This window comes from Hetaerina americana, unplaced genomic scaffold (assembly GCF_022747635.1).
Source record: "Hetaerina americana unplaced genomic scaffold, ioHetAmer1.1.p SCAF_6, whole genome shotgun sequence".
In the NCBI taxonomy this organism is placed as follows: Eukaryota; Metazoa; Arthropoda; class Insecta; order Odonata; family Calopterygidae; genus Hetaerina; species Hetaerina americana.
In genome coordinates, this window is record NW_027287205.1 from 25,022,877 (window position 1) to 25,039,945 (window position 17,069).

The 17,069-nt window shown below is 36.7% G+C and overlaps 1 protein-coding gene across 1 annotated transcript in view; it reads right to left on the reverse strand.

Moving 5' to 3' along the window:
- LOC139695282 (uncharacterized) overlaps positions 1-17,069 on the reverse strand; it is a 39,179-nt gene that overhangs the window by 7,622 nt on the left and 14,488 nt on the right. Inside the window, exons 6-8 of the mRNA XM_071593978.1 lie at positions 16,075-16,254; positions 10,342-11,166; positions 7,938-8,291 (exon numbers count right to left, since the gene is read on the reverse strand). Coding sequence (XP_071450079.1) covers positions 7,938-8,291; positions 10,342-11,166; positions 16,075-16,254 — 1,359 coding nt within the window. The remainder of the gene's footprint in view (positions 1-7,937; positions 8,292-10,341; positions 11,167-16,074; positions 16,255-17,069) is intronic.

Consider the following 17,069-nt stretch of genomic DNA (forward strand, 5'->3'; position numbering starts at 1 on the left):
TGACATTTTTATTGGATTCTATGTAAATTTTTGTTTTAGCCATAGGTACATGAAGAAACTTCCAAGGAATTCAGAGAGTTTATCAATTCAATTACATTATGGTTGGGCACAAATTTAGGCACAGCTGTATGCAACAAGATTCCAATTGGCCCAGTTTCTTGGGAGGAGATGTGGGCACATATTATAATAAAATACTAATAAGGTGAAAAATAAACTACAAGGGGATATCAAATAAGAGAGATAGATGAGGATTGAATTTTTAATGAATTTAATTTTCTTAGTTCGGCTTCAATGAAGATGAAAAGGAAGGAGTGCCTGGATATAACCAACAAATTCCTCAGTGAGGATAAGGAGATGGACAGAGTAGGAGAAAGATGAGAGGGTTTAAAAAAGAGATATTGAGAACTGCAACTTACACTAAAGGAAATGTAAATAGACAAAGGAAAATATGGACTACAGAGGAGCAGATTATGAAGATAAATAAGAAATTGCATCGGGGAAACCATAGAATTGGGTAAAAAAAGCACAATGAAATGAATAATAACCCAAGGTGAGGAACTATTAGGTGAAAGAAATATCTTCAAGATTATTCACGAAGAGGATATTAAGGATTGACAACCAAATGTCTGGCTTGACCAACCAGAGCCCACCTAGGGTCCAATTACCCTGCATAAGACACCAAAATCAACACATTGTCAATTCTGATCTGAAAACACCAGCAGCATGGCTGGAGAAACTGTAGTCAACAAGAGAGTCCTAATGGATGTAGAGTCCTAATGAGCTGTTAGAAAGACAGAGTAATACAGGGGTGTTCATTATCATCTGTGCTTTTCAACAAATATGCTAAGGAAATACTAAGAGAGGCATGGGAAGAACTGTAGAAAGAAATGAAAATTGGTCGATAATTCAAAAAAATGGATTTTTGGATGACCAGGCTTTATTTATCAGTCACTTCAAACTCTTCTGAGTGCATTGGAAGGTCAATGCAATAGAAAGAGGATGAGAATAAACGTAATGAAAACAAAGGTTAAGCAGTTTTTGAGAAAGATGACGACTAAGTTAAATATATAATATTTCATGTAGAAGTATAATTCAATAGTTTAAAAAAATACAAAGTTCATTAACTGGAGCAGGTGGAACACTTTACATATCTTGGAAGTTCCCGGACCGAAATTTACCAAAGCAGTAGGGAAGGAAGTATGCAGAATGAGGAGGGAATTACTCTAGTGCCCAATTTCAAGCTTTATTCTCGGTCAGGAGAAATTTTTTCCAGCCAAAACCTACCTTAACCAGTAGAATGCAAAAAAAGGCAAGAGAGGGAAGGATGAAATACTTTCTATTATTAAGGGGTGATATTATGTGGATTTTCTAAGTCAATGTTGAACCCAAAAATCTATGCAGGGGCATCATTTGAGTTCGTCAACGACATTAGAATTGAAGCATACCCTATCAGCTATGAATATGATTCCACCATTTTCTTGGACAAAAAATGTGCCCTTATGGTAGATTTTATGTACCTGCAGCAATCACAGTGGACGCGCACCAAGAAACATTTCCATAACTAAGGCAAGCCATTCAAAACTGGAAATGTGGTATTCTATCACCAGGACATACCTGTAATTCACGACAATACCTACACTGAAAACAGTACACAGGATTTGGCAGAATAAAAGTAGCTTACCCTCCAACGGAACTAATTTTTCTTCAAATCACTGATTCCAAGTCCTTGTTTAACCTATACAAAAAATATGTACCCCTGCCTATAGACTGCTACTTCCCTCAGCGTTAGTAGGAGAATCCTCTTATGAGATCCTTTCAGTTTTGTAGGAACAATGATGAAGGTTTTGAGCACACTTCATAAACAAATTAAAAATGCAAGCTATTGGCATAAAGTTTTTAAAAGCAAAATCATAGGTCAATGACTACAGTGAAGAAAACTAACCAAAATACCAGTATTTTGTATAATTTACACTTTCAGGCTTCACTTCGTGGAATTGCTAATGTCCATATTTAATGAGTTTGCAATTTTCCACAGATTTTATTTTAAGATACAATGCCTTTCATCGGCTTGTGGCATCATTATGTACAAGTCACACATACAGCTGTTGAATATATATCTTTCGGACAGAGGAGAGGGCGGGAAGTTAAAGGGCAGGGGATCAGGGTTTTTCAGGACATCAAAGTCAATGGTTGCCGTTTTTTCAGTTAAGGGCAGGAGAGTCCGTGGCACCTTAGTTATGACTAGGCATTGGGCCTGGTCCGGGGTATGGGAGGAGTGGAGGGTAAAGGTGGATGGGAGCGTAAAACCATTGGATTTGCTTACCCTCATGCCCCTACCCCTCCCATTCCTTAGACCAGACCCAATGCCCAGTCGTAACCAAGGTGCCACCACCTCTACTTCTCTTAATTGAAAAAACTATGACCACTGACTTTGACCTCCCGAAAAACCCTGACCCCTCCACTTTTAACTTCCAACCCCCCTCCTCTCTGTCTGAAGGGTATATATTCAAAATCTGTATATGTAACTTGTACCTGATGATGCCGCAAGGCAGTGAAATGCATTGCACCTTAAAATAAAATCTGTGGAAAATCACAAACTCATTGAATATGAACACCAGTATTTTCGTTCAAGCAGCATTCACCTTCAGGGAGGAAGGATATGTCCTAATAAAAATACCTGTCACAAAGTATGCGCTGTGATGAAATGGAGAGTCATCAAGTGACAGCAAATATTATCAGTTGCAACACAGGCTGAGAATTTTGTTTCTAAAAACACTTAATAAACAACTGATAGGCCTAATAAACTGAAGTTTCATGCTTGGTTGTGAAAGAATACGATCTCACTTTAGGTAACTACCAGAGTTTGGGTAACATAATTTCTTATTCTGCAAAAAGCAAGATTTTGGTAATGGCAAGAAGTATTGGACTGGATGACGAAGGTGAGGGGAACTCTTCCCACCGCCATTTCTCGGCAAACAACAGTACCAATGTAATGCCTCACTTTTAATGAATAAATGGAGGAGGAGCTCTTACGTGAGGTGTATTTTAAAAGTGAGCATGTCAATAAAAAAACTTGCTAATACGAACGGTAAGAAAATATTTATTACCCATTTGATATTTGTACACATTTAATTTTTTTACATTACCACAATTGTGATATCTAGGAACATGTTTCATTAAAAATTTGGCTCATAAAAATCAGCTACTTGAGATTGGAATTAATAAAACACAGTCAGTCGTTTTCAACTCCTCACTATCCTCAAACCATTGAGGACCACACCTCTTCTTAGGGTGGAGGAAGATGTGGAAGACACTAGGTGCAAGATCTGGGCTGTAGGGGGGGTGATCAAAAAGGGTCCCATTTGAGCTGTTGAATCTTGTCAAGTGAGACCAGGTGCACCTATTTTCAATACGGGTGAAAAAATTACTTTGGAAAGTGTTTTAGGGCAAAATGAGTTCTTTTGGAGGATGATACTTTCATTCCAACAAATCCTTTCTGCCTGTTGAAATCTAGGGGGCAAAAAATTCATTGATAATTATGGGGATTATAAATAATACAATTTTGTATGCAACGTAAAAGCTGCTAATACTTTGAGGTAATGCTATATTCAGGAACATACCAGCGCTACGAAGAATAGAAATCTATACCTCTCCACCTGCCCACTGCATGCTTGGACAGGTCCCGGAAACCACGTAAACTTTGAAGATACAAAATTGCTTGCTAAAGAAATTCATTATTCCTCACGACTCATTCATGAAGCCCTGGAAATAGCCAAGGGGCCCAACTATTTCAACAGGGAAAATAGCTACGTGCTTTCCAGGTCCTGGAGATGGGTTTTATCAAAAATATGTGAGTCGACCAATCACAGTGCACCTTTTTAAACAGAAGACCTATATAAGATGGGCGAAAGCAAGCATCAGCCACTTCTGACCCGAAGATGCAGACTGCAATGCTGGCAAAAATGTTGTCCTAGAACATGGATCCATGCACAAGAACTTGCCAAATACATGTAAAGAACTTCACTGCGACTAGTGGTTGGTTATGTGGTTAATATAATGAGACATAATTATTGTAATAAAAAAGTAGGTCATGAAAGTCATTAGTGATGATTGTAATGCATTTGAACCATTTAGGATAACGTTGCATGCACTGATAGCTATGATTTACAACTGTCAAATGCAGATAAAACATGCTTGTGAATGGGAGCTTTGCCAGAATACATACAGTAGAAGAAGCTTTACAAAGTGAATCAAAGGTTCCTGGATAAAAATCAGTATGGAAAGTGTCACTAGACTTGTGTGTGCTAATGCAGATGGTAGCCACAAGTTGAAGGGCATTGCTGTAGGAAAATTTAGACAATCCCAAGCTCTGAGGAAAATAATAAATGAACTCTCTGTGCTTTATAGGCATTAGGCAAGTGCATGGTTTACCGGGGTTATCACAGCAAACTGGTTCCATAACTACTTTTTCCCTGAAACTGTGAAATACCAAGTCAATGTTTAGGGAATTCTAATGGATGAGATAAAAGTACTGTTGATATTGGACAAGTCCCTCTCCAGTGGGATGGCAAAATGTAGGTACTTTGCTTCACCCCCAAATACAACTTCATCATTTCGGTTAATGGATCAAGGACTAATAAATAGTTGCAAGAGGTTGTAGAGGCAAAAGTTTTGAATGAAGTGTTAGAAGTGCTAGAGAGAAGTGAAGATGACATTGAAGACAGTAGGGGAAGGAGAACAATCAACACAAAAAACTGCAATTTGAAGTCTATCTGCTTCAATTGGGCTACAATCCACTATTCAAAATGTGCGAAAAAATATGTTACATGAAGAGGAGGTAGATTCCCATTTCACAGGATAAAAACCAGAAAATTATCGGGAACTATTGAAGTCTGCAGCGGAAATATCCTTGACTGTTAAAAATGTTGAAAACTGACTTAATGTTGATGAAGGCTATCTGGGTTTACAAACATTAAAAGAAGAAGAAATAGTTGACATGCAACAATGGAATGGACATTTGAGAACTCTATGGGAGATAGTAATTCGTAAGCAACTTCAATGAAGCCACCAAAGTAAAATAAGTACCTTTTTCATAAAATTTCCCTCTTCTTTCCTTACAACTCCAGAGCTTATAACATCATATGCCAATTATGGAATGTACAAAATCCATATGTATTTATATAGAAACCCATAAAAACAGTTATCAACCCTAAGGACTGCTATGTAGGAGATGATAGAGTTCACCCAAAACTAAGCCTGATGGCGTATGAAATTCACACATCAGGGTAGGGGGGTGAGTTCCTTTCCCAGTGCTGGCTATGGTTTCCCAGGAAGACCTGATACCCAAAAAATCACAAAGCTTGGGTTGAGCTGAGGGTGCCCAGAAAGGCTTGCTGGGAGTTGAACCCGGGTCCTCCGGTTAGTAGTCCAACACTCTATCCCTGGACTACTGTAGCCCCATATGCATTTATATACAATACAATAATAAAATCTTTTCCAAATGTGTTTTTAAAATAATTATTTGTCCAATTGTGGTCGTCAATTTTCCTTCCATTACATTCCTTAATCATTTTATATCATCTTGTCTTTCTTCAATATTTACTACATACTTTTGGTTAAATAGAATTAATTATAGAAAATGACATCAATACCTAGCTTTTAAATTTCAATAAAATAGCCATGTAGCACTGAAATTCCTCAAGGAATAATCTTAACATAATTTCAAACTTATTAATATGCATTTTGTAACTCATTACATCATCATATGGTTGATTATTGTTACCATAATGATCATGAGAATGAAAAAATGCTCTCAAGAGCATTTCATTTGTCAGCAGCTGTTAATTTGGTCAACTTTACAGGTATTTGTACATAGAATTTTACTAGCTCTGCTAATATCTAATGGAATTCAACTGCAATCAATAATATGATGTTGCTGATAGAAAGTGGTCAGCTGTAATACACTTTGGTTAATTTAAGTTCAGATTCATTGAATAAAAACCTGATAGATTTATTTGATGTATATTAATGTGTCACATAAATGGGATAATATCATTGTTAAGATAGCTAATAACACATTATCATTGCTGATTTAAGTTATTTAAGAATGACAGAGCTAATTTCTGAGTAATAAAATAAAGAACGGATAATAGCAATTTTCCACTAAATAAGATTTATTGTACGGCCGGGTTTCCATGCATTACATCATCTACAGGTTGATCATCAATCAATCTTATCAAGTTGAAAATTGCTACTAGAGTTATTGTATGACTGGGATGTGATGTATTATATTATCTTCAGGTTGGTTGCCAATAAATCTTATCTAGTGCCAAATTGCTCCTATCCATTCTTTATTATGTTTGAATTTCACCACATCACGCCAGAAATTACTCAATTGTTACAACTACCTAATTTCTGTGGACATCTGTAACATATTTTACTTGATTAGGATTTTTTCAACTTGGCAAAAGAGATTTTTACACTTGAGGCTTCCTTTTTACCATACATAAAGTTATTTTAAGTCATTGGAGATTAAGCTTCATAGAATCGTGGTGAAAAATTCTTCTTGGAGTCAAATGTGTCAAATCCCCACTTAATCCAAACAACCTCTGGCACCATACATCCCAGATTAGCAAAGGTTTACCGTAAATTAATCAACTAAATATGCAGCCACTGATTGGTAAAAAGATCTTACTTTGATGTGGGATTTCTATGGGTAGCTTACATCTGTCTTGCCATCTCAGCTATTTATAAAAACATTTTCATCAGCTGCATTCCTCTTTGTCTGACATTTCATTTTTTCGTAGAAAGTGTTTTTAGTTGCTGAAACGATATTATGATATTTTTTTTAGCAATGAGTTCTTTCTATGCTTTCTGTTTTCCTTAATATTACACATATTCTGGTCTTCTTGTTTGCAATTATATCAATGCAACAGTTAGAAGTTTCACGGTTGAATGGTCTGGACTATTTAACCATGGTAATTAATTTGTTCATTGCACATTTAGCTTTAACTTTGAAGTCATAGGACAAATAAATAACTATTGTGGCCATATGACAGAAGACGAAAATAAGAAGGCAGTTTGAAAAATTATGATAGCTCAATATTCCTGATCTACAATCAATATTTTATGGAATGAATGCAATATGCAAATGACCTCAGCTGTCGTTTGCCTCCCCCAAATTTATTACGACTGTGTATGCAACTCTGATTGCTAATCAATAAAAGGATGCCAGTCAAGTGATTTTATATGAAACAAAGGTTTATAAACCTTGGCCTTAATGTGATTGTAATTAACTAAGTGCACCTGTTGTCACACCCATGTACTGTAAGGCTGCATTTGCCTTGAGAAGAGGAGCTACTTTTAAACTGACAACTGCCATTACCCGAATGACTCAGCTAGATTTATATTTTTATAAATAACTTAATTTTCAAAAACTCAATTTCAGCAAATGAATGTTTCTCATGTCATATTCATTTTTGTGCAACAGATTTCATCTGGTAAATAGAATTGACATTTTTTATATCTAACTACTAAGGAGGTATTGAAGGTGGATACAGAGCATTTTAATTACCAATAGGATGTTGAAGTCTGTGAAAGAGGGGGAGAACATTAAAAGAACAAGAAAAGGATAGAAATAGGATAGGTAAGTTGGAGAAAATTAAGAGAGAAAGCATTAAGAATTGAAGAAGGGTTTATCATTGCGTCAAATATCAGGTTGTGTTTTCTTTGGAGAAGCAAAGAAATTTATCATCGTACTGTTGTACAAGTATTGCTAACGTCCATTCAAAACTACCTTAAATAGGAGAATACCAATAATAATCATACAACTACTGAGCATCTTTTTTTGCCGAAGCAAGTTCCATCAATGGTACCCACTTAAGCAAAGAAAAGTCTCCATTTCATACAATTTGTGAAATATAAGAGCAGCCACTGACCTGTCTCCATGGTACCTTTGTTGAGCCGTTTTTCACAGCAGTCTCAGTACTGGCAGTGCTGTTGGAGCGTATCATTTGGCCTGGTATCAATGGAATGCCCCTCAGCTTGACGATGGTTGGCTCCACATGGAACACCTTCCCTGAAGGACCCACTTCGCTTACTTGAATTGTCTTCTTCCCCGAGAAGTTTTTCTTCAAGATATCCTCCACCTCCATCAAGTCTAGCTGCTGCCTCTTAGCCCTTAACTCCTCTGATGCTATGACTTGGATAAACTTCAGCCCCTGCTTGGTGACCTCTTTCTTTTTCCTCTTGGGAGGAGCAGGCTCACTGCAAGGTATCCTGAACCGTGGGCCCTGGGGATATCGCATCACAGTCATACATTGACTCTTAGTGTTTTTCTTTTTATGGTAACTTACTGTAGGTGGCGTCAAAGAAATGTGGGAAGTAGGATATTTTCTGAAGAATACTAAGGCACATTACATGATTCATACACAACAAATAATAAACAAATCAAATCAGAAAATTTTTCTAGGCACAGTATCAATTGGATATAGAAGTGATCCCTTCTAATGGTAATGTAAATATCTCATACTATAAGATATTAAAATACTAAAAGTGGCATAAAAGAACAAAAGTACAGTAATTTAGAACTATTCCTACATTTCAACTTCTATGAATGCAAGATGTGAATGATAAAAGCAACTGAGTAGGGAACATTAGAGGTATTTGAAATGTGATACTCTTGAATAATGGAGAAAATGAAAAGTAACAAACTATGAAGAATGGATGAAAAGAGAAACCTATGAGGAATATTTAAAGGAGAAGAGGGCAATTGATATGATACATCCTGAGACATGACAGCATACCAGCACATCTCAGCCATGTGGAGATAAATGAGATATCATACAAATTAATGTCCTTGTGTACAAAATTATCATTTGAACTCTAACAAATTTAACTAAGTGCTCTTATCCACCACCTAAGACTATGAAGTCACCATCACCCCTAGCACAAGTAAGTACATATAACACATGAATTTTGATATGAATGAATAATCATAATTACTTATTTCATTGCATTTAATCAATATGGAAGAGGAAGTGATGACAGTGACAACAAAATTATGTATAAAGGCACAGGTCAAAAGTCAGGCTCATGTAATTGTTCGCTCCCTCAATTTACTACATGTACATTGAGGGAGTGAACAATTCAATTGAAGAAAAGAATAATGCACTCATACTAGTACAGATACAAGTACTTGAACAGATATAGGAATGAATTACAATGACAAAAGATGTCGATGCGGTGGAAGGGCTCGTGTGACATGACCCTTAGAGGTATGTTGGCAAAAGCAATGATAACTTCTCTTGGTTGGGCCGCCTATGCAAATCAAATCAAAGGGTAGGAGCCTGACAAATGTACTCCATGCAGCTTCTGTTCTGCAGTTAGGCAGCGGCAAAGGCAACGGGCAGTAGTGGGGCAGGCACTTCAGTAACTGTGTCGGGTTAAAAACTCTATTGAGGAAGGCACTGGGAAGCCACCTTAATCATTATTCAACAGACTTATGATGACACAATTATAAATATGATTCCTGGGAACTACAGAACCTGGCCTACTGGGCCATGCGTTGTTCTTGGCAGCAGGAAAGGCAGTCTTCCACATTTGTCACCACACAAAATCATTGCAAATCAGAACGACAGCAGCAGCAGAGAAGAGATGAGGGCTAAATGAGTTAGAATAGAAACTTTAAATGTTAAGATAATGTTGAGGACAGGGAAATAAAAAAATTAAGCAGCAGATGGATAGAGGAAATTTCTCTAATTTACATCCCTATACATGTGATATGAGAATGATAGGAGAAGCAGAGAAAAGAAGATTGAAGGCAATGGAAATGTGGCACTACCAAAGAATGGTGAAAATAAAATGTTCTGGATTAAAAATGAAGATAAATTTTGGAGATTAGTCAAAGAGAGAAAATTAAAAAGGACACTTGAATAAAAAAGAAGGAAATAACTTTGTTACATCCTGAGGCACGATAGCCTACCAAAGATCATAACTGTCTAGCAAAGACCTTTATAAAACAACAACCTTTCAAGGTAATAAGGGGAAGAATTACAATTGAAGAGCCACAACTATCAGTATCACAGATAATGGATGATGTAGGGCACAAGAGCTTTAAAGAGACTGGGAGGCAGTGGAAGAGTTTGGCAAGTTGCTACAAACCATTCCTTAGATTGACAATCCGTATTGATGTTGAGATATTTATTTTTCATTGCAACAGTTTCACATGGAAATACACCATGAATGGATTAATAAAAAATTCCACATTTCATATTGTACTCCATGAAAAAGGCAGCCTTGTGCTTGAGAAAGAAAATTGTTTTTGGACTATCAAGCTCTTACCTGAGACATGCCTCTTCTGTCTCCTCTGGCAGATTTCAAAGAAGCTTTGCTAGAGACCTTCTGAGTTCTAACTTGTCTAATTGCGTGAGTATTCACTTGGTCTGTCCCACCCATAACACCACCATCTTCCTCACTATCTGACAGCACAGCATCATTGGCTATTTCTGTCTCTAAAGGTTGACCTTCTGCCTCCACAGGCAGCTCAACACTTTCAACAGGAGTTTTCTCCACCATTGAGTTCCAACTCACTTCCCTTGATCTACAGGCTTCTACCAGCACATCCAAATCACTTTCCACCACAAAAGTCTCTGGCTTTATCTTCTTTTCAGACAGCTCTAAACTTCGAGACAATTCTATGCTCTTGCTAATGGCCAGCATCTTCTTCTTGCAACATACAGCTTTGGGGGGCCCCTCTTCACAAATTTGAGACTCCACCACTTCTTGTACAGCAGTAGCAAGTTCTGGCCCAGCCACCTCCAACTCTTTGACCCCATTCACTTCTACCACGGTAGGCAGTACTTCCATGGGAACAGAGATCTCCTGGTTTGCTTCTGTTTCTTCCTCGGGTAGATCCACCTTCTCACTTGCAACATTGAACTCCAATACTTCCTCCACCTTCACATACCCTTCATTGTCTACTGCATCTGGTGCTGGGCTTGTGCTGATTTTGGCCACTGCTTCAGAGGCCTTCTCCTCTTCCCGCCTTTCCTTCTCTAGGAGGTAAGAGCGGTAATATGCCTGTGCCACAAATGAGCGCCTTAGACTAACATTACTTTCCTCATCTTCTTCATCAGCCACCTTCTCTCTTACCTCCTGTCCAGTGTCCTGTGAGCAAACAAGTATAAGGTATATTAACAATCCAGAAGGAGGCAGATGGGAGAGAAACTTAAATAGTAGAAACAATGTCTTCACCTGAGGCAACATTCCAAATATAATACACTTGATAAAAAAGGTGTATGGGTACTATGACCATTTAAAACAATGTCATATAGTATGAAGCAATATAATAGTAGTAAAGATAAAAGTCTATTTTTAAATTTGACCAACACTCACTCTGAAAATCACAAATTCTGTTAATCAAGGGGATATTTCCAGTGTTTTTAGGCAAATGGAGAGGTTGGTAGCTATAACTGAAACAGCTGAGGGCTCTAATTATCCCATTGATCAATCTAATAATTACTTAAACTTCCATGGATTTCCAAATTTCAATGAATGCTTTGAACTTATTTCCAGCACCTTGCCCTGAATTTCTAAGAAAAAAAAAGTACCAAAATTCAGACCAGCAACAAATATTAGCTTATAAGTTACTTGGGACTACTCGCAATTCTCATGCAAAGAATTCAAGTACCTTAGATTAAATCAGGAAATATTATAAAACTGATGAATAATTTCCAATCATTTACAAGGTTATTTTTTCTCTATGAAGAATCCTAATGACATGAAAAAATATTTACACTTTTCTATTTTGACTCTGAAGTCCAGCTGTGTTGAAAATAAACTTCATTGTGAATGTTAGGGGGCAGAGTCACAACTTAGGTAGTTAATACCCACCTCTTTACAATCCCATCACTTTTAAGCAGACAAAACTCTGGTGTTGTCAGTTCTTTTTTCTAGGGAGAAAAATCTGCCTAAATACAAAAAGTTAGCTATAAACTGTAGCTAATGCTTCTTCAAGGGATGAGAGTGATGGTAGAAGAGTGATAGTACTTCCCTCCTAAAAGGGAGTATGCATAATAGTCCACAGAGGTCCTTTATAATCATATAGGAATCAACTTTTTCAAATTTATAATCCACACACAGGATGAAATGTTGCAAATTATAAAATGGTAGAAATGATTAAAGCATTCTCATAGAATGAATTCAGGACAAATTTGTTTTTGGTCCTATTGTTGTTAATGCATCTCATAGGCCCATCAAATTCCTAAGAATTATTATATGAGAATAGAATACAATTTTCTTTTTCAGGTGTAATAGTCTTCCAAACATGCTGGTTCTAAATAAATTTCATTGTAATGGCTAAGTCATTGTCAATTTTTTCTAGTATTTGTTGAAAAAACCATGAATGAGGAAAGCACACTTGAAATAAATATAACTTAGGGTGGATAGAGAAACATCTTCATTACTTAAATTATGGTTTAGTCTAAAATAGTGCTGTCTTCTGTTAGTGTTTACAAAAGGAAATCCACGTTAAACTTTAAGAGGCCTTGCATATTTGTTTTCAGGTATTCTAATGCTACACATTGGGCTTTCATTCACCAGCAGAGCTGGCCTGAGACATAAGCAAGCCAGGTAGCAGCCAAGAAGTTTAGGCAGGAGGTAAATACTAGATTTATTAAACTATCATACTTTCCATGGTACAATGTTCTCCAAAAACACGGTCAATTTTTGAGGAAAATATCCATGAAAAATGAAAATTTTTAAACACAATGTATAATGGAGAAGAGGGCAATTTGCATGTCAATATTGCAGTCCTCTTGAAAAAATATTAATCTAAAATGCAAGAACAATTGTTTGTAGCAGTAAGAAATTGAAAATGATAATCAAGAAGGGTTCTTTCATGACAGCAAAATTAAAGATAGTAAAACTAATCAAGCTAAAAAAGATAGAAAAACTTGGTAGCTACAGACTAGTTCCAGCAAGTTGCTGGAAATCAAATAATGCTCAAGAGAATATACAACTTATATGATACAATTACAACACATGAACACACTTCAAACAAATTAAACTCCATCAATACGGAGCCTCTTCATAAATGTGAGCAACTTCTCTTTCTGTACTTTTGAGAAGTTAACTCTCCTTGGATTTCAGGTCTAACTCTTTCCAAGAAGCCTCTCTTTTCTATCTTTCATCTTATTTTGAGACCTCAGCAGTCTTATTTACTAAAGAATTTCCATTCAGCACGTGCACATATTTTGAAAGCTATGGATCAATCAATTCAAATTCTTGTATCAAGGAACAATACACAGACCAACCATAGAGGTTTCAATTAGTTCTAATCATGTCCAAACAAGGTCTAAATATAATTGCTTAAGGGTTTTCACCAAAAAATACAAAACTCCCCATGTTTTCCGCGTCACTGGACACTATGTTATCCAACAACTGATTTTTTGGGTAGGTGCATATAAACTTGAAAGCGATATCGGTAGATTTGAATTGATGTAGATTATTCTTCTTCTAATAGGTTCCTTTGGAGAATTCTTATGAAGTTAATGATTAAAGCTGTCGGTAGAACTACAAGTAGTTCACTGAGCCTGATTCATCACTGAGACAAAGCGTCGTTGAGGAAGCTGGCAATATGCACTATTATAAAACCCACTAATGAAAAGGAACATTATCTAATGATGAAATATTAATTTCTCGGCCATTACCTTATTTAATTCTGATCTGATGTTGCTTATACTTGACATAGAATGACTGACTGTAATAAACAATCCAAATGTTAAACTGGGGATTTTATGCTTGTTTTCAGAAAAACTTTTTGTAGCAAGAAGTAACTCCGAAGGATCATACAAAAACCAAGAAATTTCATGATAAAACTGGGTTCACTTTCTGCTAAGTATTATTATTATAAGGTAATCTACCGGTTGAGATAGGTTTTTGGATAGACACAATAACCAAATAAATATTTTGTGACTCCTAACAAAACACAATCCAGCAACCTACTCTACATAAGACCCCTCTTCATCTCCGAGTACCTCCTTCCTCCCTTCATCCCGTCCAACATCCCTAGCTTGTTCCTGCCCTTTCCTTGTTTGCCTAACATTCTCCCCTCTATTACAGTCTCCAACATCCCACTGCCGATCAATACACCCTTCATCCATTTTTCCTACCTCCATAGGATTTCTCCCAACAAACCCCTCTCTTCGCCAACCATACCAAGGGCTTCCTCATTTGTTTTCTTCTCGGTCCATTTCACCTTCTCCATTCTTCTTCACACCCACATTTCAAAAGCCTCCACTTTACGTCTATCCTCTTTCAAGTCTTTTCTTAATATCCTTACTCAATGTCCATGTCATCAACTCCCTCTTCCTTGTGAAAGCATCTTTGCCTAGTGCAATTCTTCTCCTACTACTTTGACCGTGTTGGTCCAAAACACTTCTGAGATAAGTAAACTGTTCTACCTGCTCTAGTTTTGCTAAGTATGTATACACAAAATTAAATGCATGATGACAACCTTATATCCATTGCTGGAAAAACATCTGTGGCCACGGCTCGATTGGAAAGTAATTTTCTATCCAAATTCAACCAGAAACTATGACATACAAGAAAGTATAGGCCAAGAACCATGAGTGTGAAATTGATACCCAGCAACTTTATAAGTTCAAGCATTACACAGATACATAATCCCTGGTATTTAAAATTACTTCCTTAGGCAGATATACCAAAGCAAAAAACTAGTTTGAGTTTGGTAACCCTGATCAAGAGTCAAGTTACTGTCCAGGGTGCGGCACTTATCTCTGGACAAATTTCAATTTGAATTTTCCACCATATCAAAGTTCCACTGAAGGTTGATATTAGCATCCTTGAAAGCTATAGGCATCTAGTAAACATTCATAACCTCAAAATGGCCGAGATGTTACCTACAAGTGCAGAGTAAAATTGAAGACGTGCTATTATCAAAATTGTTCGTGCAGGGCATTCACCCAGTGAAATTGTTCGATTCTTCGGGTACCCCAGATCAACTGTTTCCAATATTGTGGTAAAGTATAATGCTTCGGAGAAGTCTGAGGAAGGTTTCACTAACCTGGCGAAAAACCTCTCTCCACTATTATGTTTGCAGTGTAGTCGAAAGAGTTACCAATAAGACGAGGCACCCAAATGTCACATCGCTACGCACCGCTATCGTAGTAGTATTCACGAATATGGACAGCGCTGTTTTAAAGAGTTCATGCGATCGATTCAGGACAAGATTGGAGGTGGTCATTGCAGCTGAAGGGGGTTACATTGAGTAATATTACTCTTGACAGATACCACTACTTGTACGTAGATGGATTTTCATTTGTATTTTTAAATACATTTGCTTTACAACATAAGTTTCATTTGTCTGGATTTAACTGCTGTGCCCTGTAGATGCCAGGTAATAGTTGAATTTAGTGAAATCAAAACTTAATATTCCACTGAAACTCTCATAAAAATACTTGATAATGCAATTACCATCAACTTTTAGACTTTACCTATCTTATTAACATTTCTTGGTCATCAAGAGAAAATGAAATTAAGAAAAGAATTCCTTCTTTTCAAAAGTGGGATTAATTACTAGGAAAATCATAATAGTTATTGACAAATTAAATTCTTTAGAAACATTTAATATACCTCTGGTACACCACTAATTCATGAGATAGCAAGATATGATAAGTCCAGAGCCATAGTGAAAACCCAAGTATTCCACCAAGACCAACTATGCTCACAGAAAACCTTTACAGGAATCGGTTACTACAATTGAGAATAAAACTTTTCAAAGCTAATATCACTATAAAAATGAATCCTAACCTCATAAAACTTGTCCCTAATTTGTCACCCTTTATGATATTATAGCAAATCATATTATAAAAGAAATGGTTGAAGGATGCATGCTTACCATTTGCATCACCTAAACATTGAGTAATTTACCTGTAAGGATCTGTTGGCAACAAAACTTGCTAATAGTAAAGATTGACACAGTTGATTCAGCTAAATTATAGCAGAATTCAGCTAAATGATAAAAAAGAAGTTACAAGTGAAACGGGCACCCACCTGCATGACTATGACTTCATTTTCCTTCTCCTTGGGCAGCAACGTCCTCCCACCATCTGCTAGAATAATTGCCACTTCTCTCTCCTTGCTGTTCCTCTTACGATCAACTAAAGGAGCAGGCAATGGTGGGCTTTGGGACAATATATTTTCTGTTTCAGCTACGTATGTCTGCTCTTCATCCTGAAAACACAAAAAAATAGGTCAGTACTTCACCAGAGAGGGGAGGCACAGACAGAAGCAGAGTCAGAGAGAAGATTGGTATCAATAGAAATGTGGTCCTACCAGTGATGATAAAACAATGAAGGCTACATGGAATGATTACTGAGGGAAATATGTGGGTGAGAATTTAAGTGAATTGATGACACTGAAATGTATAGATACCATCCTTAGGCATATTTTGAGATATGATGGACTAGGATGTTTGCAAAACATAAATTGAACAGGATGAGCTATAAAGAAAAATCCTGAAAAAGGTATATTAAAATGAAATGGAAGAGATAAAGTACAGAAAGGTGCTCAGTATAAGAGGAGTTGCTGAGTTGGCTAAAGACATATTCATCTAACCAACAACAAAAGGCTCTTTTCTACAAATATGGAAATACTTTTCTCTCATCTCCACTCCAGGTAACCAAAGGAGTACTTGGAATGAAGAACACAGTACATTTTGCCACTGTTGTTTATTGTGGCACTACTAATTTCAACGCTTAGGCATCATCATAAGGTACCTGATGATGATGCCTAAGCGTTGAAACTAGTTGTACCAAAATAAATAACAGTGGCAAAATATACTGTGTTCTTCATTCTAAGAACATGAACTCCCACAAAGTTGAGCCAGGCACCATTGAAGACAAATGAGTACCTCAGGTGTCTGTGCTATGCCCAATAAATTGCAAATATTTATTAATTATCTACCCATTATTTAGTGGTTAACTGGAATAAATGTGTATGTATGCTGATGATGTGAGCATCATGAACGCCTGTAATTTGTTGAATAA